Here is a 25,264-nt window from a genome sequence, read left to right on the forward strand (position 1 = left end):
TTTTAACCAACATTTAAATATATATATATATATATATATGACATTTGTATCTGTTAAGGGTGAAGTATATGTTATGTATTTCAAGAATTTTTTTCCTAAGTGTCAATTCTTTTTTGTTTGTTAGAATAACATGCTTTTTTTTTTATTATATACTTCTTCCGTCTCAGCTAATTTATCCACTTTAATTGGATACAGAGCTTTAGATATTATGTAATTTGTAAGTAATTAAGAAATATATTAGTAAAAATAATTATATTTAATAAAAATAATAAAAATTAAGATTAAGATTATTAAATGTTAAAGACACGCAGCCACTACGTGTATATATATTGTATAGGTAGTGTTTGTATGCATGTGTAGTTAAGGTGTGAATGTTTTTTTATTGGTCAAGTCCTCCTATAAATATGTAGTGCTATTTGGAATGAATAAATACACCAAATTCCCTCGTTCTCTCCCTGTGCGCCCTCCATCTCTCTATCCACATTCATTTATCACTATACATATATATCTTCATTATATATCTATATATATAATATTCATATACATACCACATCCACATATACATACATACATACATATATATATATATATATAATATACTTACCAACTTACATATATTTATATATCCATATTATATTATTATTTATATAACATTAAATAGTTTTCTTAAAATAAAAAAATTATAAAATTTAAAATATGATTATACTCATATCTTTAAAAAAATGACAAATTATGTAGAATTGATAAAAATAGAAAGAATTGACAAATTATGTAGAATAAAGAGAAATCATTTTATTTTTATTTTGTTTTTATTTCAATAAGATATTACATTAATTTTTGTTATTATGTAAGAAATATAAAATAAATATTAATTTTCAAAATAGTATTCATTCAAAAGGATAACAATATTAGTATATAGTGTTTTTTGAAAATTTTATCGCCATTTATCAACAATAGTGGCATAATGAGATATAAATAAGTATTGCTGTAATATTTTGAATATAAAATTAATTTTTAGTATAATATAAAAGATGAAATTAAGTGTTTAATTTGATATTTTTGGAAGAGAAAATTTGTATGAATAATATAAATTCTTCCAAATCCTTCGAACAAACACTTAAGTACTCTTTCCATTCAAAAAAAAATTAATCCGTCTCAAATAAGTTTTATCTATTGTAAATATTAATATAGAACTAACAAATAGGAATATTAATTATCTCTGCTCTTACTCACTATTTGTATATATATTATATGTGTATATTGAGTGTTATATAATATATTTATGTAGATAGTGCATTAACTTATATATATATATATGTATATGTATGGGTAGATATAGATATATTACTGTGTATATAATATGTGTATATGTATATTAGAGCAATTAATGCAAGTATATAGAGATGACGTTAAAGGAGGCAGAGAGAATTTATGAATTTTTTATTTTAATGTGTATTCTTGACTTACATAGCTATTTATAGGAGGGGGTAATGATGGGGTGTGGTCAATATTGCACCACAACAATTATACATATCACCTACGTAGCAACTATATGATTGACATCGACAAGCATACACGTAGTTCATTCGTAGGTATTGTGTATGACAATACTCCTCATTGGATGCTTTAAATAAAGAATGTGTCTCGTTAAAACCTTACTATGAAAAAACCCTGTGGAAAAAAATCATTGTGAAAGAAAAAGAGTACATCATTCTTGTATTTATTTGCTCCCCTAATTTGGACTGGACTTGAGATCTATAAGCCGACGCATTCCAATTCCTTTCACCAATTTGTTGAATGTTGCTGTCGGTAGGACCTTGGTTAATAAATCTGCAAAATTTTCAAATGATTGGATTTGTTGCACATCGATTTCACCATTCTTTTGCAAGTCGTGAATAAAGAAAAATTTTAGGAAAATGTGTTTTGTTCTATCTCCTTTAATATATCCACCCTTTAACTGAGCAATGCAAGCTACATTGTCTTCATATATAATTGTTGGGGGATTTTCGTTTTCCGATATTAACCCACAATTCTTTTTAATATGATGGGTCATCGACCTCAGCCAAACACATTCTCGACTCGCTTCATGAATAGCCAATACTTCTGCATGATTTGATGACGTGGCAGTTATTGTCTGTTTTGTGGATCTCCAGGAAATCAAAGTATCGCCACATATAAATATATAGCCGGTTTGCAATTTTGCTTTGTGCGGGTCAGACAAATACCCAGCATCGGCATAGCCTAATAACTCATGTCGAGAATCATTTGGGTAAAATAGGCCAAGATCACTTGTCCCTTGAAGATAGCGCAAAATATGTTTAACCCCATTCAAATGTCATTTTGTAGAAGATGAACTGAATCTGGCCAATAAGTTTACTGCAAATGCAATATCTAGCCTAGTGTTATTTGCTAGATGCATGAGTGCACCTATTGCACTGAGATATAGTACTTTAGGACCAAGTATCTCTTCATCATCTTCTTTTGGTCTAAATGGATCCTTGTTAGGATCAAGTGACCTAACGATCATTGGGGTACTCAATGAATGTGCTTTATCCAATAAAATCGTTTCAATACCTTCTGGGTATAGACGGTTTGGTGGATGAATATTCCATTATCCATATATTCAATTTGCAGACCAAGGAAAAACTTTGTCTTTCCAAAATCTTTGATCTCAAATTTCCTTTTCAGATATTCTACGGCTGATTGGAGCTCTTCAGGAGTTCCGATAATATTGAGATCGTTGACATATACTGCAATGATCACGAATTTTGACCCATTTTTCGTTATAAAAACACATGGGCATATTGGGTCGTTAGTGTAACTTTCTTTAGTTAAACACTCAATGAGACGGTTATACCACATGCGTCCAGACTGCTTAAGTCCATACAAAGACTTTTGTACTTTGATAGAATAGCATTCTCTGGGATTCGATTTGCATGCTTCAGGCATGTCATATCCTTCAGGGATTTTCATGTAAATATTATTCTTCAGTGAGTCATATAAGAAAGCAATGACTACGCCCTTTAGGCGCATGTCAATTTTTTCATGCACTGCTAGGCTTACAAGGTATCTAAATGTGATACCATCCATAACTAGGGAATATGACTCATCATAATCAATCCTAGGTCTTTGTGAGAATCCTTGGACTACAAGTCTCGCTTTGTATCTAAAAATTTCATTGTCTTCATTTCTTTTTATCACAAATACTCATTTTCACCCAACTGGCTTAACACCTTGTGGTGTTTGAATTATAGGTCCAAAGAAATTTATTTTGGCCAGTGAGTCTAGTTCATACTAGATCGCATCTTTCTATTTTAGCCAATCGTTTCCTTTCCGATATTTATCAACTGATGTTGGTTCGGGATCATCGTCATTTTCCATTATATCAAGTGTCACATTATATACAAATGCATTATCGATGACTATTTCATTGCGGTTCCAACTTTTATTTGTAGCGATGAAGTTAATTGAATTCTCGATAACTTTAGTTTCTTCTGAGGTATGCTCTTCAGGAGCATCATCTTCAAGAATTTGTTCCTTGTCACTACAAATTGTTTGAGAGATTGAATCATTAATCATAACTCTTTTCTTTTGGGGATTCTTATCCTTAGAACCTACAGGTCTACCACACTTCAGGCACATAGAAGATTCATTGGCACTTTTAATTTATCCTTCTGGGATATTTAATTTTGCCGGATCATTTGCTGCAGAAATATATGACCTGATGACTCTGCTAGAGCATTAAATGCATCAAGTAACTGATTTGCAATTTCCAATTCATTGTACTTCTAATTTACATTATTGTGAATAAGGATCCAGAAAATTCATAGGTATTTTCCATGAAATTTTATTTTTCAGTTGATTTTGTTCTCCCCTTAATATCGGGAAATTTGTTTCATCAAAATGACAATATGCAAATCGCGTAGTAAACAGATCACCCGTCATTGGTTTGAGGTATTAATTATCGACGGTGATTCGTACCCGACATAAATTCCCAAACGACGATGGGGGTCTATTTTTGTACGTTGAGGTGGTGCAATCGGCATGTAAACCGCGCATCCAAAAATCCTCAAATAAGAAATATTGGGCTCTTTTCCAAACACTAATTATGTTGGAGAGTATTTCTGATAACTTGTCGGTCTAGTTCGCACAAGTTCTATTGCATGTAATATTGCATGTCCCTATGCAGAGACAGAGAGTTTAACTTCATCAATAATGGTCTGGAAATTAATTGCAGTCTTTTGATAAAGGATTCTGCCATGTCACTTTGAGTGTGAACATGAAGAATATGATGTTCAACAGCTATTCCCAAAGTCATGCAATAATCGTCAAATGCTTGTGATGAATATTCACTAGCATTACCGAGACGAATTTTCTTTATTGGATAATCTAGAAATTGTGCTCGCAATTAAATATTTGTGCAAGTAACCTTGCAAACGCAATATTACGTGTAGATAGCAAACATACGTGTGACCATCTCGTTGATGCATCAATGAGCACCATGAAATATTTAAATGACCCACATGGTGGATCTACAGGTCCACATATATCACCCTGAATTCTTTCTAGAAACGATGGAGATTCAATCCCAACTTTGGTTGGTGATGGCCTAATTATCAATTTGCCTTGTGAGCATGTAGCACACGCGAATTCATTCGAATTCAAGATCTTTCGATCTTTCAATGAATGGCCAATGGAGTTTTCAATTATTCGCCTCATTATGGTATTTCTAGGATGCCCGAGCCGAACGTGCCAAATCGAAAATTCATTTGATTGCGTAGACTTCAGGTCTACTGCATATGTTTCAACGGTACTTATTTTAGCATAATAAAAGCCAGAGGACAATGAGAGCAATTTCGCAACTGCACATTTATTTCCATTGATGATTTTTGTAATCACCAAATATTCATTATTTGCCTCGTCCATTGTTTCAGTATGATATCCGTTTCTACGGATATAAGTGAAACTCAACAAATTTCTTTGAGCTTTACTCGAGAACAGTGCATTTTGTATTCCAAGTCTGATTCCTCCAAGGAAACATATAAGGGCCCTTCCGGATCCTTCAATTGTCGCACTGCCACTTATTGTGCTGACTTTTTATTTTCCCAACTTCAAGTGGGAGAAATACTTTTTGTATTTCAATATCGTGTGCGTGGTCGCACTATCGATTAGGCAAATATTGTCCCCTTTTATAATATGTACTGTGACACGTGGCACACGTGGCATTCATATTCTTTTCAGAATAAAAATAACAAAAAGACAATATATTAATAGAGCCGATGGAATACAAAATGATACAAAAAAAGAGGTATTACAAAGAGTAGAGAGAGGGTACAAAAATTAATAAAGCAGTTAAGTACATAGTCACTTGGCACTTTCAGGGTGCTTAAGGAAGTCTGATGTATCAAGATGCATAAGGTCGCTGTTTAGGACATCATCATATGTGTCATCATTATTCTGTTAAGCGAGGTTTACATCAGCTAATGTGTTCTTCAGAACATCATCATATGCGTCATTATTTTGCTCAAAGAGATTTACGTTAGCAGATGTACTTTTCCCTTTCAACGAAGCCTGGTATCAGCCAAATGCTTAAGCGTTCTGCAGACGCGCGACCAGTGTCCACTTGTGCCGCACCTTTGACACTTATCTTCATAATTTCTTTTATGCTCGTCATTCTGCCACTTCATGGGCTTGTATAGTTTCTTGCCGTTATTTCGACGAGGTTGGGGACGGTCGCGTTTTTGGCCTTTGCCATATCTCCGATTTTGTTGTTTCCACGACCTAGATTTGCAGACTGTACCGCTTTCGTTTAAGGGAATGGGCTGTAACTTGTTGGCTTGGATGCATGATTTTTCAACAACAGTTGGATGTTTTTTTATACCAACGAAAGACAAGCAATAAGATCTGAATATGTTCTGAAGCCTCTCTCTCGATACTGTTGTTGTAAAAGCAGGTTTGAGGCATAAAATGTGGAGAATGTTTTCTCCATCATGTCACTGTAATTAATATTCTCGCTGCATGGGTTCAACTGCGATGTGATCCTAAACATGACAGAATTATATTTAGTGACCGATTTGAAGTCTTGCAACCTCAAATTGTGCCATTCGCTACGGGTTTTTGGCAGTACGATCAACTTCAGGTGATCGTATCTTTCTTTTAGTTTATTCCACAAGTCAAGAGGATTCTTGACTGTGAGATATTCCATTTTCAGCCCTTCATCGGTATGATGTCGGAGGATATCATTGCCTTTGCTCGGCTCTGATTGGTGGCATTATTGCCTCTTACAATAGTTTCACCCAGACCCATCGATTCCAAATGCATTTAAATATCCATGGCCCATGACAAATAATTTTTGCCAAAAATGATAAGTGAGACGAATTTCTGTTTTGCAATATTAGTAGCCATAATAATATTGAAATATACCTACCGTGCCGGAAAGACTGATCGTGCTGATAATGTGTTATAAATATTAATATAGGAATAACAAATGAGAATATTAATTATCCCACTCTTAATCACTATTTGTATATATATATATTATATGTGTATATAGTGTGTTAAATATATAATTGTTACGTACGAAATTTAGAATTAGGTTAAAAGTCCAAGGTAAAAAGAAGAATGGGCTTGGCAATAGAGTTGTTTGAACTGGCTGAAGGACACCGTGAGGAAATCAAGGAAAATAGATATATTTCTAAGGAAAATACAGGACGGAAAGACTTCAGGTCGGAAGGTCTTCAGGTCGGTAGGTCCTCAAGACGGAAAGTCCTCAAGACGGAAAGACCTCAAGTCGGAAGGTCTTCAGGTCGGGAGGCCCTCAAGACGGAAAGTCCTCAGGACGGAAAGACTTCAGGTCGGAAGGTCTTCAGGTCGGTAGGTCCTCAAGACGGAAAGTCCTCAGGACGGAAAGACCTCAGGTCGGAAGGTCTTCAGGTCGGGAGGCCCTCAAGACGGAAAGTCCTCAGGACGGAAAGACCTCAAGTCGGAAGGTCTTCAGGTCGGGAGGTGACGGAAAGTCCTCAGGACGGAAAGACCTCAAGTCGGAAGGTCTTCAGGTCGGGAGGTCCTCAAGACGGAAAGTCATCAGGACGGGAAGTCTGCGGGTCGGGAGGCCCTCAGGTCGGGAAGTTCTCAGGTCGGAACTCTGCGGCGGGACCAACAAGTCAGATGGTTTGCAAGTCGGGAGGATTGGCAGTCGGACCAATACGGTTGTAGATTGGCAGTCGGGCCAAAAGGGCGGAAGGTCTGTGGTCGGCCAAAGAGTGAAGTATAGGGATAATTTTGGTCTGCTGAGGACACGTGTCAGCAGGAGAAGGGTTGGAAGACGGTTGGGAAGGAGACGTTGTAACCGTTCGGGCGACGGTTTTCAGTACAGTTTCCCAGAGAATATTTAAGGATTGTGATCATCATTTGGCAAGGTATCTTCAATCAACTTCAACAAAGCAAAGTCAGATTTGGGGATCACAACTTTAAATTTCAGTCTTTTATTTTCCAGTTTATTTTCTGTAACATACAGTGTTTAGAGATTCCTAATCTCAGGCACTAATTAATCAAGTTTAAGGATATTTTCTATATCTTTGAATTTTACTTTATTTTTGTTGAAAAATTACATCAACAAATTGGTGACCACAGTGGGAGCAAGACACAATTGCTCATTCCAATTCCGGCGATAATTTCATACGTCTTAGATCCGGCCGAATCATCGGAAGGGTCCATATGGCAGGTTCACAACCTCAATCATCTTCGGCACCGGCGGGAGAATCCGTTCCACCACCTATTGTGCCCAATGCCGGGGAAACCCCACAACCACCAACTGATTGGTGGTCCTATGTTCAACAAATGAACAACCAGCATACTTTGGTTATGCAGAATATGTTGCGTGAGCAACAAACGAACATGTTGCGTGAACAACAAAATCTAATACAGAACATGTTGGATCAAGCACTGTCAAGGGTTAGTCTTCAACCCACTCAAACTCCACCAGGAGTATCACCATCCAGACTACAGACAAATTTCGCAGGGCCATCATTCGTGGATAGTGCGTTTCCAAGTGCCACAAATCCCAACCGAACGGATAGGGGAAAATCTCCTCTGACGTTTCCCAACACTGTTCCGCTGGGACCAAGGGTTTCCAGTCCGCAGCCGAACAATACAAGGGAGGACAGGCCTGGAGGATATATACATGATCCTATTCATATTCCTGTGCAGGATCCTATCCATGTTCCTGATCATCAACGTGTTCATGTAGATCCTGATGAGATCGCACATATATTAAGAGATCAGTTTGGGCTAACTCCTCAGATGGCTAACCGCCCTGCATATCAGAGACCTTTCCCAGAAAGGATCATTAATGAACACCCCCTCCCAAGGAATTATCGACCACCCGATTTTCATGCATTCTCAGGGGAGGACGGATCTTCCACTATAGAACATGTTGGTCGGTTCACAGCACAATTAGGAGAAGTTGGCAATAACCCTTTTTATAAGTTGCAGCTGTTTGGTTTATCTCTTACTAGAACAGCGTTTTCGTGGTTTGCAAGTTTGCCTCCTGGACAAATTCAGACATGGGAAGGACTGGAGATGGCATTTCATGCCAGATTCTTCAATCCTTTACCAAGTGTGTCTTTAACTGATTTACTAGAATTGAGACAGTATCCAGAAGAATCTGCTTCACAATTTATAGAAAGGGTGCGATTGATGAAGGGGCGATGTCCTACAGTAATCAGTGAGAAAGAGATGACCAATTTAGTGGTCCGGAATATGCATACTCGCTTAAGAAAGGCACTCACTGCCCTGGACGTTGAGGATTTGGCAAGTCTTGCATCTAAGGCTGGACGTTTAGAGTCTTTGTTCAGAGAGGAAGATCAGAATAACAGGCGTAATAGAGGCCAACATATGGCGAGTATGGGAACAGAAACATGGGACTTTGATTTTAATCAGTCAGAAGAGATGGCAGCCGAAATCCTTTCTGGAAAATCTTATGTATGCCCCAAATTGAAGCCAGTACCAGGGTCTGAAGGAAAGGATCAACCGACGTTTGATAGTTCGAAAGCTGATGAAATCTTTGATATCTTGCTGACTGATGGGCAGATCCGTATTCCAAAGGGGCAAAGGTTGGCCACTAAAGAAGAAATCAAAGGGAGACCATATTGTAAGTGGCATAATTCTTTCACACACAATACAAGTCAGTGTACTCATTTCAGGAAGGAAATTCAAAAGGCCATCAAGACAGGTCGGCTCAAATACATCACTCTAGGTGTAGACCAGCAACCGTTTCCGAAAGTAACAACGGCAATGGTTGACATCCAACCAAGTTCGGAAACAGGGAAAAGTTCGGCCAATGATGGACAAACAGGGGAACGAACTCAAGCAAGCCCCGGAACAAAAAAAGGAAGTCAGCGAAACAGTGGCCGACCGGAAGAACGACTCAAAGTTGTTGAAAGACCAGTCGCTGAAAAATGGGACCGTCCAGACGGTTCTTTTAATGTGGAGGTGAAAGAAAAGATTCTAGTGCGTGACCACCCGACCAGAAAAACAGGGTCAGTCGGGAACAATTGGGCTCGAAATAAAAAACCTTTACCAGTTGATATAGATCCTCGTTTCCCAGGTATGAATCGTACACAGATTCGCAATGCCAAACGCAGATATGCTGCAAAGTATGGGAAACGAGTTCCTTCAGCAAAACAACTAACCGACGAACAAAAAGCAGCCGACTACTTGGCAGGAGATCAGCCTATTAGAGTCTTTACAGAACAAACAACCAACGAGCAGGGAGCAGCCATTCAATCTCCAAAAAGTCGGTCCAGTCGGGGCTGTTCAGGAAAGCAACCGAACGACGGATTAGGCGCTTCCGACTATACCAAAGGAAGTTCGTCGGGACAGGGGAAAGGTAAAGGAATATCAGATGAAATAATTAGAGGTTTTAGATGCCAACATTGTGAACGGATCAACATCAATCCATCTCCTGAGGAATTCCGTATAGAATCTTTGACGGTTCAATCTCGGATTAAGACGAAGGAAGAAGTTGTAACTACAGAGGAAAATTCGAGATCTGTTAAATCTCGTCTGGGGCCACGAATCCCTTGTCGAATGACAGAGATTAATCAGATGAGAGATGAACCAATGTGGGCGAGTCTGGTAGATGATACTATGGACGAACCTTTATGGGCATTCTTGGCAGATGATGAATTAGAGGAAACAGAGTGGGCAAAGACTTCAGATTCTGAGTCTCAGTCGGAGACACCGTCGATAGTGTTTCCTCCTATTCCAGAGGGTGCGATCTCCCATTTGAAACCTTTGTATGTTAATGCTCACATTTGCGGGAAACCAATCACAAAGGTTTTTGTGGATAATGGAGCAGTCTTTAATGTTATGCCATTGAAGACCCTCAAGAAACTAGGGAAAGGAATTCATGATCTGTCTCCTGTGGAATTCGAAATGACAAGTTTTACAGGGCAGCCGACCAAGCCTGAAGGCATGATGGTTGCCACAATTGAAGTCGGACCAAAAAAGATCTCCACTGTTTTCTTTATTGTAGACGCAGATACTACATACTCTCTCTTACTGGGAAGAGACTGGATTCATGCTTCTCAATGTGTGCCATCAACACTGCATCAACAGTTAATGTTCTGGGAAGGAAATCAAGTCTTCAAAATGGAAGCAAATGACAACCCATTCGATGTCTCGGAACAAGTTGAAGAGTCAGTGTTTTATTCCAGTCATTTGGCTCCGATGTCTCACTTGTATATGGCCAGGGAATACCCAAACAAGGGTTATAAAGTCACTGGCCAGAACTCGATGTTCTATTAAAAGAACAACTTTATTGTATGGCTCATGATAAAGCCACACCTTTTCTCGTATAATTTGTTTGTTATGGGTGATACAAGTTTAGAAGTATGTAGTTCTCTTATTAATAAGTTTTATTTAAAGCAGTTATTACATAAAGCAGAAAACAGTAAAGAAATTCTCGATGTTCACCTCCAAGAAGATGAACAATTTCGTTGGCCTGATTTATTAGAAAAAACAGAACCAACAGCTTCATCACAAGACCCATTAATGGAGTTTAATTTAGGAACCGAATTGGTTCCAAAAGTGATCAGGCTAAGTGGTTATTTGTCTAAAGAGCAACAGACAATGATGCTTGAAGTTATTAGAAACAACATTGATTGTTTAGCATGGGATTATCCAGAAATGCCTGGTTTGACAAGAAGTCTAATAGAGCATCGATTGCCTATCAAGGAAGGTTGCAAACCTTACAAACAACCTCCAAGGCGAATGAGCCCGGATCTGATGCCTCAAATCAAGGAAGAAATCCAAAAACTTCTTAAAGTGGGTTTCATTCAGCCTTGCCGTTATGCGGAGTGGCTGGCTAACATTGTGCCAGTAGTCAAGAAAAATGGTAAGATAAGGATATGCATCGATTTCAGGGATCTGAATCTAGCTACCCCTAAGGACGAATATGTGATGCCTATGGCCGACATGTTGATAGATGCAGCAGCAGGGCATAAAGTCCTTAGTCTGATGGATGGTTATGCAGGTTATAACCAAATATTTCTGGCAGAGGAAGACATTCCTAAGACAACATTCAGGTGCCCAGGGGCTTTAGGTATTTACGAATGGACAGTCATGCCATTCGGATTAAAGAATGCAGGGGAAACTTACCAAAGAGCCATGAATTCAATCTTCCATGATTTAATTGGCAAATCTATGGAAGTTTATATTGATGATGTTATTGTTAAATCCTCCAGTTTTAGCGAACATTTGAAAAATCTTGAAGAGGCATTCGGAAGAATGAAGAAGTACAAGTTGAATATGAATCCAAACAAATGTGCTTTTGGAGTATCAGCTGGGAGCTTTTTAGGATTTTTAGTTCATGAGAGAGGAATTGAAATCGATGCCAATAAGGCTAAAGCCATTCTTGACAGTCGGCCACCCAAGACGGTTAAAGAAATCCAAAGTCTTTTGGGTAAGGTGAACTATTTGAGGCGTTTCATTTCTAATGCTGCTGGCAAGGTCAGACCCATTACTAAATTGTTGAAAGCTGGAAAAGATGCTTTTGAATGGGGTCCCGATCAACAGACGGCTTTAGATGCTATCAAGCAGGCATTGGTTCACCCCCCAGTCCTGATGCCTCCTAAACAAGGTCGGCCACTCAAACTTTATTTGGCAAATACATATGAAGTGGTTAGCTGTTTTTTGGCGCAGGATGGTGATGACGGGAAGGAAAGGGCAATCTACTATCTCAGTAAAACCCTTACAGGACCAGAACTGAATTACACTATGCCAGAAAAAATGTGTTATTCATTGGTCTTCGCTTGCACTAAACTCGAGCATTATTTGCTGCCCAGCAGAATTGAGGTCATATCAAAGGTGGATCTCATCAAATTGATTTTACAGAGACCTACTATGAAAGGCAGACTCATGAAGTGGGCCATCAAATTGGCTTCTTTTGATCTTCAACATTCCCCTTTGAGGGCAATCAAAGGACAAGCAGTGGCCGATTTCTTAGCAGAATTTTCACAAGTCGGATATTCTCTTTGTGATAGTGTCCGACCACTTAGTTGTTCATCATATCTGAGTAATCTACAGGTCGGATGTGTACCTTATGTAAGTACCAGAACATGGTTGATGTTCTTTGATGGTTCTACCTCTGGAAACAAATCAGGGGCAGGGGTCTTTTTGCAAGGACCTGACGGTCAAAAGATCAACTTACAACTACGATTGGAAGCCATGACCCATAATTCGGCAGAATATGAAGCTTTAATTTTAGGTTTGGAGGCTTTAATAGCCAGGAAGGTCCAGTCTGTAATCATAAGAGGGGATTCTCAACTAGTAATCAATCAGGTAAACAATCAATATGTTTGCAATTACCCTCATCTTCGCAGATACAGGGACATTGTGGGTCGGTTACTGACAAAAATCTCAGAAGTAATAATTGAGTTCATTCCGAGGAAAGAAAACCAACGTGCTGATGAGTTGGCTCAAAGGGCCTGTAAAGGAATTTTGGAGGATATGTGGTCGGAGGTCAAGTCGGGCATAGAAGGAAAGACAGACCAAATATGTGATCGAATGGTCGGGCAAGAGATGGTCGGGCAAGAGATGGTCGGGCAAGAGACTGTTGGACAGGAGCCCGACTGCGTAGTTACTGTTGGACAGGAGCCCGACTGCGTAGTTACTGTCGGACAGGAGCCCGACAGCGTAGGTACAGTCGGACACAAAGATACCAGTGAAACAATGACCGATTGGAGAACAGAGCTTATCATGTATTTACAAAATCCAGGCGCGAGTGTTTCAATTGCGACACGATTGAAGGCTTTACGTTTTCAATTGATAAATGGAATTTTGTATAAGAGATCATTTGAAGGTTTACTTTTGAAATGTTTGGGGTCTACAAAAGCTCTAGAGGTAATGACAGAAGTACATGCTGGAATATGTGGAGCTCATCGGGCAGGTCTGAATATGAGATGGGCCATTCATCGTTTGGGTTTTTTCTGGCCAAAGATTTTTGAAGATTGCATACAATTTGCCAAAGGCTGCCAGGAATGTCAGAGACATGGAAATTTAAACCATTTGCCAGTAACCGAATTGCAATTTTTGGCAAAACCATGGCCTTTTAAATCTTGGGCTATGGATATTATTGGTAAGATACATCCTGCTTCATCGAAACACCATTGTTTCATATTGGTCGCGACTGATTACTTTACCAAATGGGTAGAAGCAATTGCTTTGAAAAATGTAGATCAGAAAGAGGTGATAGATTTCGTGTTAAATCAAATTATTTACAGATATGGTATTCCTTAGTCTATAACAACCGACCAGGGCCTGGTTTTCACAGGGGAAAAGTTTTCTAGTTTCTTGGCAGAATATGGTGTCCGATTACACCATTCGTCACCTTATTATCCCCAGGCCAATGGACAAGCGGAAGCAGCAAATAAGATCATTATTGGGATTATAAAGAAGATGGTTGAAGGGAACCCAAGAAAATGGCATTTGTTATTGTCTCGGGCTTTTTGGGCACATAGGAATACCAGAAATACGGCCACAGGGTTCTCACCGTACCAACTCACTTTTGGCCAAGATGCTGTTTTACCAGCCGAAATCCGAGTATCATCTGGCCGAACAGAGTTTACTGATGGTGATCTTACAAAAGAATACCAACAACTTATGTTACAACAGTTGGAAGATTTGGATGTTAACCGACTCCATGCAATAGGTCAGAGTGTGAAACAGAGTGAAATCAGAGCAAGGAGTTATGGAAAGAAAGTTCTTCACAGGACATTCCAAAAAGGAGACCTAGTCTGGAAGACCATTCTTCCTACATATAAGAAAACTGACCAATTGGGAAAGTGGTCACCGAATTGGGAAGGACCATACATTATTCAAAAAGATATTGGGAATGGTGCTTTCATTATTGTAAATCATGAAGGTAAGAGAGTACATGATTGTATTAATGCTAAATATCTGAAGAGGTATTATCCTGCCTTTTCAGATAACAAAACTGCCTGAAGCAAACTATTATTCAGAACCCATTTGTGGGGTTCGAACCTATTTAAAGGTTCATTTCTGTTAGTCATCATGTATTTGTGAGAAATTTTCTGCCTCTGAATCAGAATGTTCATCCCAGTGAGTGGATATTAGTTCTGGTTCTTCTTCAATAAGATCTTCCAAATCTGGTCGGTACCTCTCCCATTGGCTTTGCATTTCGTCTAAATCTTGATTGGTACGTGCTTGCATGTCCGTTATGGCTTGATATTCACGGTCAACAATGGTACGCAATCTTGAAAAGACTTTTCGTTGATTGGAAAATATATTATCCCAACCAAGATCTGGAAGTATGGTTGCTGCGTGATTTTCTATCATTTCCATGTGATGATGGAGGTCAGGAATGCGGCTAAGGATGTCACGAAGAGGTTCATACCCCTCAATGATTTTTTCCATCAGGCGGATGACGCGATGAATGGTTCTTCTACCTCGTTGGGAGAATCGGAATTTGAAGTCTAGTTGCTTGAGTATATGTAACAAGTCTTCTGCATGGCCTCCAATAGGGTGATTACCTACAAAGAAGGGTTGAAGAACACCTTCCCAGTTGCTTGATGGAACATGAGGTCGGTCATTCGCCATGTTTGTTAACACTTCAAATGTTTGATTTTCAAAATATAGTTTGATGGCCTCAGTGAATATAGTTTGGGCCTCTGCTGGAACTGGAACAGTCGATAGGATAGCTAAGTCCGAAGGCCCCTGCAAGTCTTACAGTTTCAATAAGATATGTGTCACCTCTGGGCGAACTGCTGTCAGTGAAGGGGGCAACTATGAGGTCGGTCGAGTAGGGCGGACAGCTGGTATAACGGCAGCCGACTCGTCGGCTGCTGCGAATGGTCGCTGAGGTGCCGACCTGGGTCCCTATGGAAAGTAGAATATAAAACTGTTAGTGTTTTCCGAAAGAAACATCGTGGCATGAATTGGTTTAATCTTACCAAATTCACAGAAGTTTCCGAATCGGACGACGAAACTTCTTCTATTTCTGGAGGTTGGGCTGCCACAGGTGGTTCTACTGCCTACCACTCGATTGCTGGAGGTAGCGCCGCTGCTGGTTGGGCGGCTGCAGGTTGGGCGGCTGCATCTAGAGCCACTGCAGCCGGGATCTCTGGAGCAACTGAGATAGCCGCAGCTGAGGCACTTTCGGCTTCCAGCGCGGCTGCATCCGATTGGACTATTTCGGGATCGGCAGCAGCAGGGATGTCGTCTTGAGGGTCAGCTTTGGCAAGGGCAGCTGGTCCTTCCTTCGAAATGGATGAGTCTGATGCCATGTATGGCGGTCGACCCATCTGGGAAGTAGTCCCCTCGCTGTCTGCAGAGACCCCTGCTGCTGATGCGATTGGTGAAGGTGTCTGTGAAAAAATCATAAAAATGTTGTTGTTAAATACACCAAGGTTGATCATTAGAATCCTAAGTATTGCTGATGAGGGAACTTACTGGTTCTATAGGCACTGCTGGTAAAGATTGCCTCCTGGTCGGGTGCCTGGCCCGACCACTCCTCGGTACGGGAGGAAGAGTTTGCCTCCTCGTCGGGTCCTCCGCCCGACTGCTCATTGGAGTAGGGGTTTGGAGATGAAATGCCTCAGTCTGAACCAAAGGTACGATTGAATGGTCGGCTGGGGGTGGCATCGTTTGTGTGGTCGGTGCTACCAAGGTCGGTTCTGGTGAATGAAATGAGTGAAATCAAAGTTAAGATATAGTGAATTGGTTCACGGTTTTAAGAAAAATTACCTATTCGGGGTCGGGTCCTTGCTGACGTCCTAGTTGTTCCAAGGTCCGCTGGAGCTTGCTGGTCGGCCCCAGAAGTCGGGGGTGTTTGCAGCTGGGAAGCTTTCCTTTTTCGTATTGGAACACTAGATCCGATTCCCGGGGCGGCTGTTTGTGGCTGAGTGCTAGTATGTCTAGCCGCCCCTAGAACCAATCCTTGGGGGGGAAGGAGTATGTTCAGCAACCGATTCTTATCAGGGGAAATCAGGGGCCATACAACTGACCACCATTCATTGAATGTATCTACAGTCTCAGGGTTGGAGCGGAAAGGAATATAAGAATTGGAAATTATATACGTGGTGAGCTGGGAGATATAAGAAGGGATTGAATTAGGTAGGACTCGTCGGTCAGGACTTTGAAAAATTATATGCGGACAAGCGACGGGTCCAGGGATACCTTGGCAACAGCCGAACTGGCGCGCCATGAATTGAGGTTCATAATTAAAGGTGCAAAAAGTTTTTTGCCCTTTTTTATCAAGTTTTTTGCTGCTAAAAAGAGACCTGGGTTTGAGGGCAACGTCCCAGGCAAAAGGATAGGTGGGATGAGGACAAGGTTCAGGAGTCGGAAGAGGATTTGGTGCCGGAAAGGGCCAAAAGTGGTCGGGAGCATAACCCGCATACTTTTTATACATAGAAAATCGAGAGTTACTGCGGGTATCTGTTAAAATTGTGGTTATTATTGGATCGGAAGATTGGAGTTTATTACGTCCTGAGCAGAGTCGGTTGAGGGCTAATCCCAAATGTTTTTCGGATATTGGCATAGTGGGCGGAGATCCTAAGTTGAACGCGTTGGGGAAGTAAAGACGGAACCAAAGTTCTAAAAACCAAAACGGACCCGATGCGGCAGTGTCTAATTTTCTATTATCATTATCTGTTAAACGAAGACTAACCCTGGTGAGTCCTTCAAACAGATTGGCTAAAAACAGGGTGCCAAGGGAAAAGAACCGACCTGACGCGATATGAATGGCCAGGTCGAGATGAGAAGAAAGAACGCATTTAGAAGGGGAAACAATGACGTACCTACAAAGCCAAAAAAGAATAAAGGCAGTATGCTCCCGGTCGGTCACGGGGGTCCCTGGAGCCCCCTGCTGGTCGGTTGCGAACTTTGTCCAGCCCCATTCCTTCACGCCTTGTAAAGACCACCCTGGATGGTCTTCTGGTGGCTCCTGCCCATTTAGAGCTCCCATCACAGGGTCTTCACCCACGACTGGGAGATGCGCGATCATTGCAACATCCATGAGAGTCGGACCAAAGGGGCCCGACGGTAAGAGAAAAGTCCCATTTTCCGCATTCCAGAAGGCAGACATGGCTAAGAGCACCTTCTCATGCAGATTGATCGGCATGGTGGACAATAGTATTGCTTGGTCGATTTTTTGAGATCGCCATTGGGTCTGGAAGTGTTCTGCTACCTGTCGATACCAAGCGCGGTAAGGATCTTTTGGGTCCGTGAGATGGCTTTTGATGCTATCTCGAATGCGAACTGCTTGGTAGTTAGGGTTATTGATAGCCAAGGAATTTCGGGATTCCAAAACTTCCCTCATCCGATTTGAGTCTTCAGGTGTAGTGCAGTATGGGCGAATCGTCGGAGTTAATACTTTCGAGGCTGAAAAGGGGCCCTCTGGGAGGTTTCCGTCGAAGGGAAGGGCAGGAATGTATTGATTCGCCATGGTTGGAGTGTTTGAGATTGTGATTCACAAAGGCTTGTATGGCGGAGAAGGAAGTTAATCAGGAGTGTTGCAGTAACTGGTGCGGTTGCTAAGGGAATTTTTCAGAGGATGGTGATTTATGAACTTCCAAACATCGATTGTTAAATGGCGTTTGAAAGTCCCTTGGCGGCGGGCAAGTTGTTACGTACGAAATTTAGAATTAGGTTAAAAGCCCAAGGTAAAAAGAAGAATGGGCTTGGCAATAGAGTTGTTTGAACTGGCTGAAGGACACCGTGAGGAAATCAAGGAAAATAGATATATTTCTAAGGAAAATACAGGACGGAAAGACTTCAGGTCGGAAGGTCTTCAGGTCGGTAGGTCCTCAAGACGGAAAGTCCTCAAGACGGAAAGACCTCAAGTCGGAAGGTCTTCAGGTCGGGAGGCCCTCAAGACGGAAAGTCCTCAGGACGGAAAGACTTCAGGTCGGAAGGTCTTCAGGTCGGTAGGTCCTCAAGACGGAAAGTCCTCAGGACGGAAAGACCTCAGGTCGGAAGGCCTTCAGGTCGGGAGGCCCTCAAGACGGAAAGTCCTCAGGACGGAAAGACCTCAAGTCGGAAGGTCTTCAGGTCGGGAGGTGACGGAAAGTCCTCAGGACGGAAAGACCTCAAGTCGGAAGGTCTTCAGGTCGGGAGGTCCTCAAGACGGAAAGTCATCAGGACGGGAAGTCTGCGGGTCGGGAGGCCCTCAGGTCGGGAAGTTCTCAGGTCGGAACTCTGCGGCGGGACCAACAAGTCAGATGGTTTGCAAGTCGGGAGGATTGGCAGTCGGACCAATACGGTTGTAGATTGGCAGTCGGGCCAAAAGGGCGGAAGGTCTGTGGTCGGCCAAAGAGTGAAGTATAGGGATAATTTTGGTCTGCTGAGGACACGTGTCAGCAGGAGAAGGGTTGGAAGACGGTTGGGAAGGAGACGTTGTAACCGTTCGGGCGACGGTTTTCAGTACAGTTTCCCAGAGAATATTTAAGGATTGGGATCATCATTTGACAAGGTATCTTCAATCAACTTCAACAAAGCAAAGTCAGATTTGGGGATCACCACTTTAAATTTCAGTCTTTTATTTTCCAGTTTATTTTCTGTAACATACAGTGTTTAGAGATTCCTAATCTCAGGCACTAATTAATCAAGTTTAAGGATATTTTCTATATCTTTGAATTTTACTTTATTTTTGTTGAAAAATTACATCAACAATAATATATTTATATATATAGTGCATTAACTTATATATTTATATGTATATATATATGTATATATAGATATATTACTGCGTATATATATATTAGAACAATTAATGCAAGTATATAGAGATGACCTTAAAGGAGGGAGAGAGAGAATTTATGGATTTTTTATTCCAATGTGTGTGACTTGACATAATTATTTATAGGAGGGAATAATGATAGGTGTGGTTAATATTGCACCACTAACAAATCAACAATTATACATATCGCCTACGTAGCAACTATATGATTGACATCGACAAGCATCCACGTAATTCATTCATAGGTATTGTGTATTACAATATTATACTTTTTCTTTTTTTTTTTTTTTTTTTTTTTTAGGAATTATGGTCTCCACAAATATTACTCTCTCCCTCCCAGTTAATTAGTTCACTAAATATATTAAAATTCATAATTTATAATTTTTTAATTAAATTATTTAGTCTTCTTAATTAATATAAAATTATTTTTATTAAATCATAATTATTTTTACTTATATTCTTTTTAATTACTCACTAATTATACAATACCTAAAACTTCATGCCTAATCTAAATGGACAAATTAGCCGGGACGGAGTAAGTAAAAGAAAGATTACATATTACTTACAATACCTTCGATATAATTTATCTACATCCTTGAATTCTTTTTTTTTTTGGCAAAATTTTTTTGTCTTTTGCAGGTTGGAAATTTAATTGCTATAGATGAAATACTTATTCGATTAATTTAGGATGATTTCTTTTAACATTTCAAATCAAAATAACACAATTTACTTATATATTTCTGATAAAAATACACTATTTTCTCACATAACATCGTATTAAACTACTGTTTAAATAAAAACTCAATTCAATCCACAATCTTAACTCAAAACCAAACAAACTATTTAGGAATTGAAAACTATAAGACTATTCCAAGTATATATATATATATATATAAAGACACCAGCTCTCTTAATTTTTTTTTATCACTATCATTAATCCAATAAAACAAACCAATTTACAACATACAAAGTCCAAACCAATCCAATCCAATCCAATTGACAGAAACACAAAACAAACTAAACAATGTAAAAAAAAAAAAAAAAATCAAACAACCAAACTAACTATGGTTAACAGCCCTGCAGTCCAATCTAACCTCAGTTCCAGCTCCATTGATGGAGCTCATCTTGATCATGGAGTGAACAAAGGCCTTAAAGAATTCCTCCTGCGAGGCTGCGAACCGCGCCGCCAGGGCCTTCGTCCGCGGACTGTCGAGGAGGGCCTGGTCCGACGTCAAAATGCTCTTGCCTCCCACCAGCATTCGATAATATGCATTGTCGAAGATCGTCGGGGTCGGGTCCAGGTTGGCTCCGGCACTCTTCACCTTGTTGTGCATCGGGCAAACTTGGCGTAACCCGGCTGCGAAAGATGGGTTTATTGCCGGGTCGACGTCGGTTTTCGAGTTAAAGTTGTGGATCCTGTTTTGGAAAGATGAGCAATGGGAGAAGCCTAGGGTGTGCCCTCCTACATATATAGATACATGAATTAGGAATGGATTTGTCTCAGATTAATGATTCTTTGTGATGAAAGTATTTGTTTGTGTTCTTCAGTATTGAAATTGTTAGTTTATAGGGAATCTGTTAAACAAGTTTGAAGTTTCAATATTGTTAGAATATATGTGCTGGTGTATTTGAATTATTTAAGAAACTTGTTGGACTCTTGACACACGTTTAGGTTGAATGAGAGACAAATGCTACTCCCTCCTTTCTAAACAAGATGCAACACTTAGTTTTTCGCACGAATTTTTAGGTGGGTAGTATTGATGCAGAGATAAATATATTTTTTATTTTTTTATTTGAATGATGTGAGAGAATAAAGTGTGAGATATAAATTATATATAATTAATTATTTCCTATTTTGGAAATATTGTAAGGTGTTTGAGACATACCAAAAAGGAAATATTGCAGGTGTTTGGGACGGAGGCAGTATAATTTATATACATATAAATATATAGTCCCTCTATCCATATTTTTTATATTATTTTGTCTGAAAAATGATACTCCATCTGTCATTCAAATATGTGCTTATTTGAACGGGCACGAGTTTTAATTGTTATTTTTTCTTTTTATAGTAAAAAAAAAGTACAAAAATGTAATGATTTTTTACTTAAAAAAAAAACGAGAATATTTTTTTATGACAACCCAAAAAAGAAAGTGAACCTAGATTTAAATGACAGAGAGAGTACTAAAGAATACTTTCTCTATCCTATTTATTATGTCTACTTTAATATAAACATAAAAATTTAAAATGAGTATAATTAGTAAATAATTAATAATATATTAGTAAAAATAATTATTGTATAATAAAAGTAATTATAGATTAAGATTAAGATAAATAATTAATCAAATTAAAATAAAAAATTTAAAATAAAATTAAAGTGTATAATCAGACAAAATGGAAATGTGAACATAGTAAGTAGAAAAAGAAAGTAATAATATTTTAAAATAAAAGAAAATTAGCTAAAAAAGTAAAATAGAAATATCGTAATATTTTTATTAAATAGTTGAAAAGGCGGTGGCAAATTATTTATTACTATATGTTAAAATGGGAATAATAAAATTATAAATGAAAAAATTATTTATTATAATTAAATTATTTATTACTATATGTTAAAATATGAATAACAAAATTATAAATGAATAAAATTATTTATTATAAATAAATAATATAAATTTAACAGAAAAAAAAAAACTGACATAAGTATTTCGAATTGAAAAAGTATTTTTCAAAATACATATATCGACAAACCTGAGAGTGCCAATAGATCATCTATAGAGAGGCCTCTTTGGGAGAAACTTTGTTGGAGCTGAGAAATATTGAAGGTTGGGAATGGAAGTTTAAGTGAGTCATTAGCCTTTGAAATTCTCCCATCCTTTCTTCCTTTTGGGACTTCCCAACTTGGACCTCCCGACTGAATTCATGTCGTATCATAACATATTATATTATATATATTTCTTGACTGAATTCATATCGTATCGTATCATATCATATCATATAAAATTTCTTCGAATATAAACAACTATGCTTGTAATCGAAACAAAGCAAAAAAAAAAAAAAAAAACATACAAGTGCAACAGCATCTCTCGCGGCAAGAGCTAAAATGTCGGCACATGAGACAACTCCTGGGCAGATTTTCTCAACAGCTTTCTTGGCAAGATCAATGACATAGAATGCATGTAATGAAATATTCGGGGGCCCGGCTTTCTCGGCCCGGTTCGACCCCTTCGAGTCGAGAAGCACAGATGCATCACACCCCTTCCAATTTTACACAACACATATTATTGATATAGTAAGTAGTAACCAATATATATACCATTAAATGGCACCAAAGCAAAGCCCACATATGTACTTGTTAAATTCAGCATATTACATTCCTAGTAAAAGGTTTGTTCCTTTCAAGATTCTGTTTTTATTATTTGGAATCTATATTCTCCTAAAAAATTATATTTTTTATTTCACAAAAAATCACATTAAATACTCATTACGTCCCTTAATTAGATATTTATTTACTTTTTACATAGAGTTTTATATATTAGTATTATATTGATACGCAGTAAGAATAAAGTAGAAATTATTAAAATAATCCTATTAGTATTGTATAATATAAATGTAATGACATAACTTGTAAGAGTATTTATAATGTTAGTAGATAATACAATTATAAAAAAAAATAAATACTTTACTGTGAGACGAATCAAAAAAAACAAAAAAAAAATTTGTTAAGGTTCGAAAAGAGTATTATTTTAATTAAAAACCCAAACCTCCAAACTCAATCAAGACTCAAAAGAAAGACACCCCAAATGAATATAGCTTAATAAATTTATACAGGAAGAAAGTATCTCATAACTGAATTGAACATAAAATCAGCACAATGTAGATAATATAAATATATATATATATGTGTGTGTGTATGTATGTATTTTTATACCCTGATGAAGCAATCATGGAAGTGCATTCTAAGCAAGGCTGCTGGAACTGTTTTGTCATTGATCATCCCTTTATGGACAGCTCTTGTAATGGCTGACTCAGCTCCAGGGCATGTTTTCTCATAATAGTCTACACTTAGTGCATTAGAAATGCCCAAAAAAGTAAGTATGATCAAGAAACCAATAAGGGCTACTGCAGCCATTATAATTATGTCTAATAATGAAAACCCACAATGTAAATTACACTCTTGGAAAGATTCATCAAGTTTCCAAAGGTATTTGTAGGCCTAAAAGATCAAGTAAAAGCCAAGAAACACATAATAATAATGTAGAGCTGTTTGGTTGAGGTAGAACCACTTTTTGAGTTCTTTAAGATTAGTTGTAAGAAAGAAATATATATATATATATATATATTCCATTTTTAAGGAAATGTTGTGTGAATTCTTGGTGGAAAGTGGATAGGGTCTTAAGCTTATGGATTTACAAATGATTAAGAAGTTATGAAGAGTACAAAAGAATGAAGTCATAAGATACTATCCAATTTAATTATGGTGTATAGGTGAAACTACAACAAGTTCACTATCTATACTTTTAGGTTTGAGCATTAACCAACCACACAATGAGTATAAATAATAAAATAAAATAAAATAAAAATAGAAAGACCCCACCCTACTAACAAATTGTGCAAGAAAGGAGATTGTATGGTGGATTAGGTTTAACAAATTAAGTTCTAATTTATGGTATATATTAGCCCATGGCCTTGCCTCAACTCCACTAATCATCCAATGAAGGAAAAAACACACATTTATGTAGGCATATATTTTGCATATGTTTATTTTTTATTTTTTTAATGTGTATCTAACAATTTGTAACGTCATAAGTTTTATTTTCAATTAATTGTCGATATTCCAACGTAGTGTTAGCAACACATCTAATATATACAGACAATACATAGGATAATTACGATAAAAAATAAATAAAATACATAGGATAACTACGTTAAAAAAATTAAAAAAAAAAAAAAAACAATACTAGGATATTAATCAACAACACAGGATTAATATATAGTACAAATATATACTATAAAATAAAAATTGTCAAACCCATTTCAAAATTCATAACAAATTAAATTCACTAGATTTAGTCTAACTATTCAATTCTTTCATACATTAAATATATAAATATTCAATAGATTTAGGGTATGTTGGATATGTTTCTCCAAGCTGTTTGGCCCATCTTACTGTGCACAGTACCCCATTTTATTGTACATTTATTGTGTAAAGTAAAATAGGCGCCAAACCTCTATTTTTTTTGTTTTTTTTTTAAAAAATATTAAAATTTTATTTAATATTTATTATAATTAAATGAAAAATATATACATATATAATATATATATGATATTTTGTAGAGAATAAAATTTTTTATAATACAAATAAAAAAAAATTTAAATATATATATGTTGGGTATACTATAAATTTATAATCAAATCATACAATATAAATTTTATAAATTAAATTTAATACACATAAATATTATTTTATTCATTATCCATCAAGTCAATACACATCAAAATTCCCCAAACTCCAACCAAACCCAAACACAAAACAAACAACAAAATTCAAACTCATTTCAAAATTCAAATAAAAACCAAACTCAAATCCAACTTTAGCCAAACTACCGCCAAGTTCAATATTCTCACCCCTACTTAAAAATTTAATACTTATTTTATATGAAGTTTAATAAATATTATATTTCAACCATAGTTTGTGATAATTTAAATAAGTAAAAATTATTTTATAAATACGAATGATATTTCTAATGAGTAGTAAGATCCAAATATACTTAAATATACCTCATTTGTTATCCAAATATAAGCTTATTTGTTGGGAGTAAAAATATTATTTTTTAGAATAAAAAGTAAATAGAAAAAGTGGTATTATTAAAAAAATAAAAATAGATTTAAATGAAAAGAAAAAAAGAATGGGAAGACAAATGAAATACTTTGTATTTGGGTAATCAAAAATAAGAAAATGTATACTTATCAAATAAATAGAATGAAAAACATCTTTCATATGGTAT

General features: G+C 37.6%; 1 protein-coding gene across 1 annotated transcript; it reads right to left on the reverse strand.

Annotated features, from left to right (window-relative positions):
- Positions 1 to 3,309: 3,309 nt before the first annotated feature.
- LOC127264355 (peroxidase 64-like) lies at positions 3,310 to 23,419 on the reverse strand. The gene is made up of 7 exons (XM_051293835.1): positions 23,188 to 23,419; positions 22,326 to 22,514; positions 22,008 to 22,170; positions 20,325 to 20,723; positions 15,630 to 15,796; positions 3,722 to 3,788; positions 3,310 to 3,614 (listed from the first exon to the last, which is right to left on the reverse strand). Exons 1-7 carry the CDS (start codon positions 23,386 to 23,388, stop codon positions 3,310 to 3,312), a joined length of 1,491 nt encoding a protein of 496 aa, XP_051149792.1. The 5' UTR covers positions 23,389 to 23,419.
- Between the last annotated feature and the right edge of the window lie 1,845 nt (positions 23,420 to 25,264).

The sequence above is a fragment of the Andrographis paniculata genome, unplaced genomic scaffold (genome assembly GCF_009805555.1).
Source record: "Andrographis paniculata isolate CXL003 unplaced genomic scaffold, ASM980555v1 Contig70END, whole genome shotgun sequence".
Taxonomy (NCBI): Eukaryota; Viridiplantae; Streptophyta; class Magnoliopsida; order Lamiales; family Acanthaceae; genus Andrographis; species Andrographis paniculata.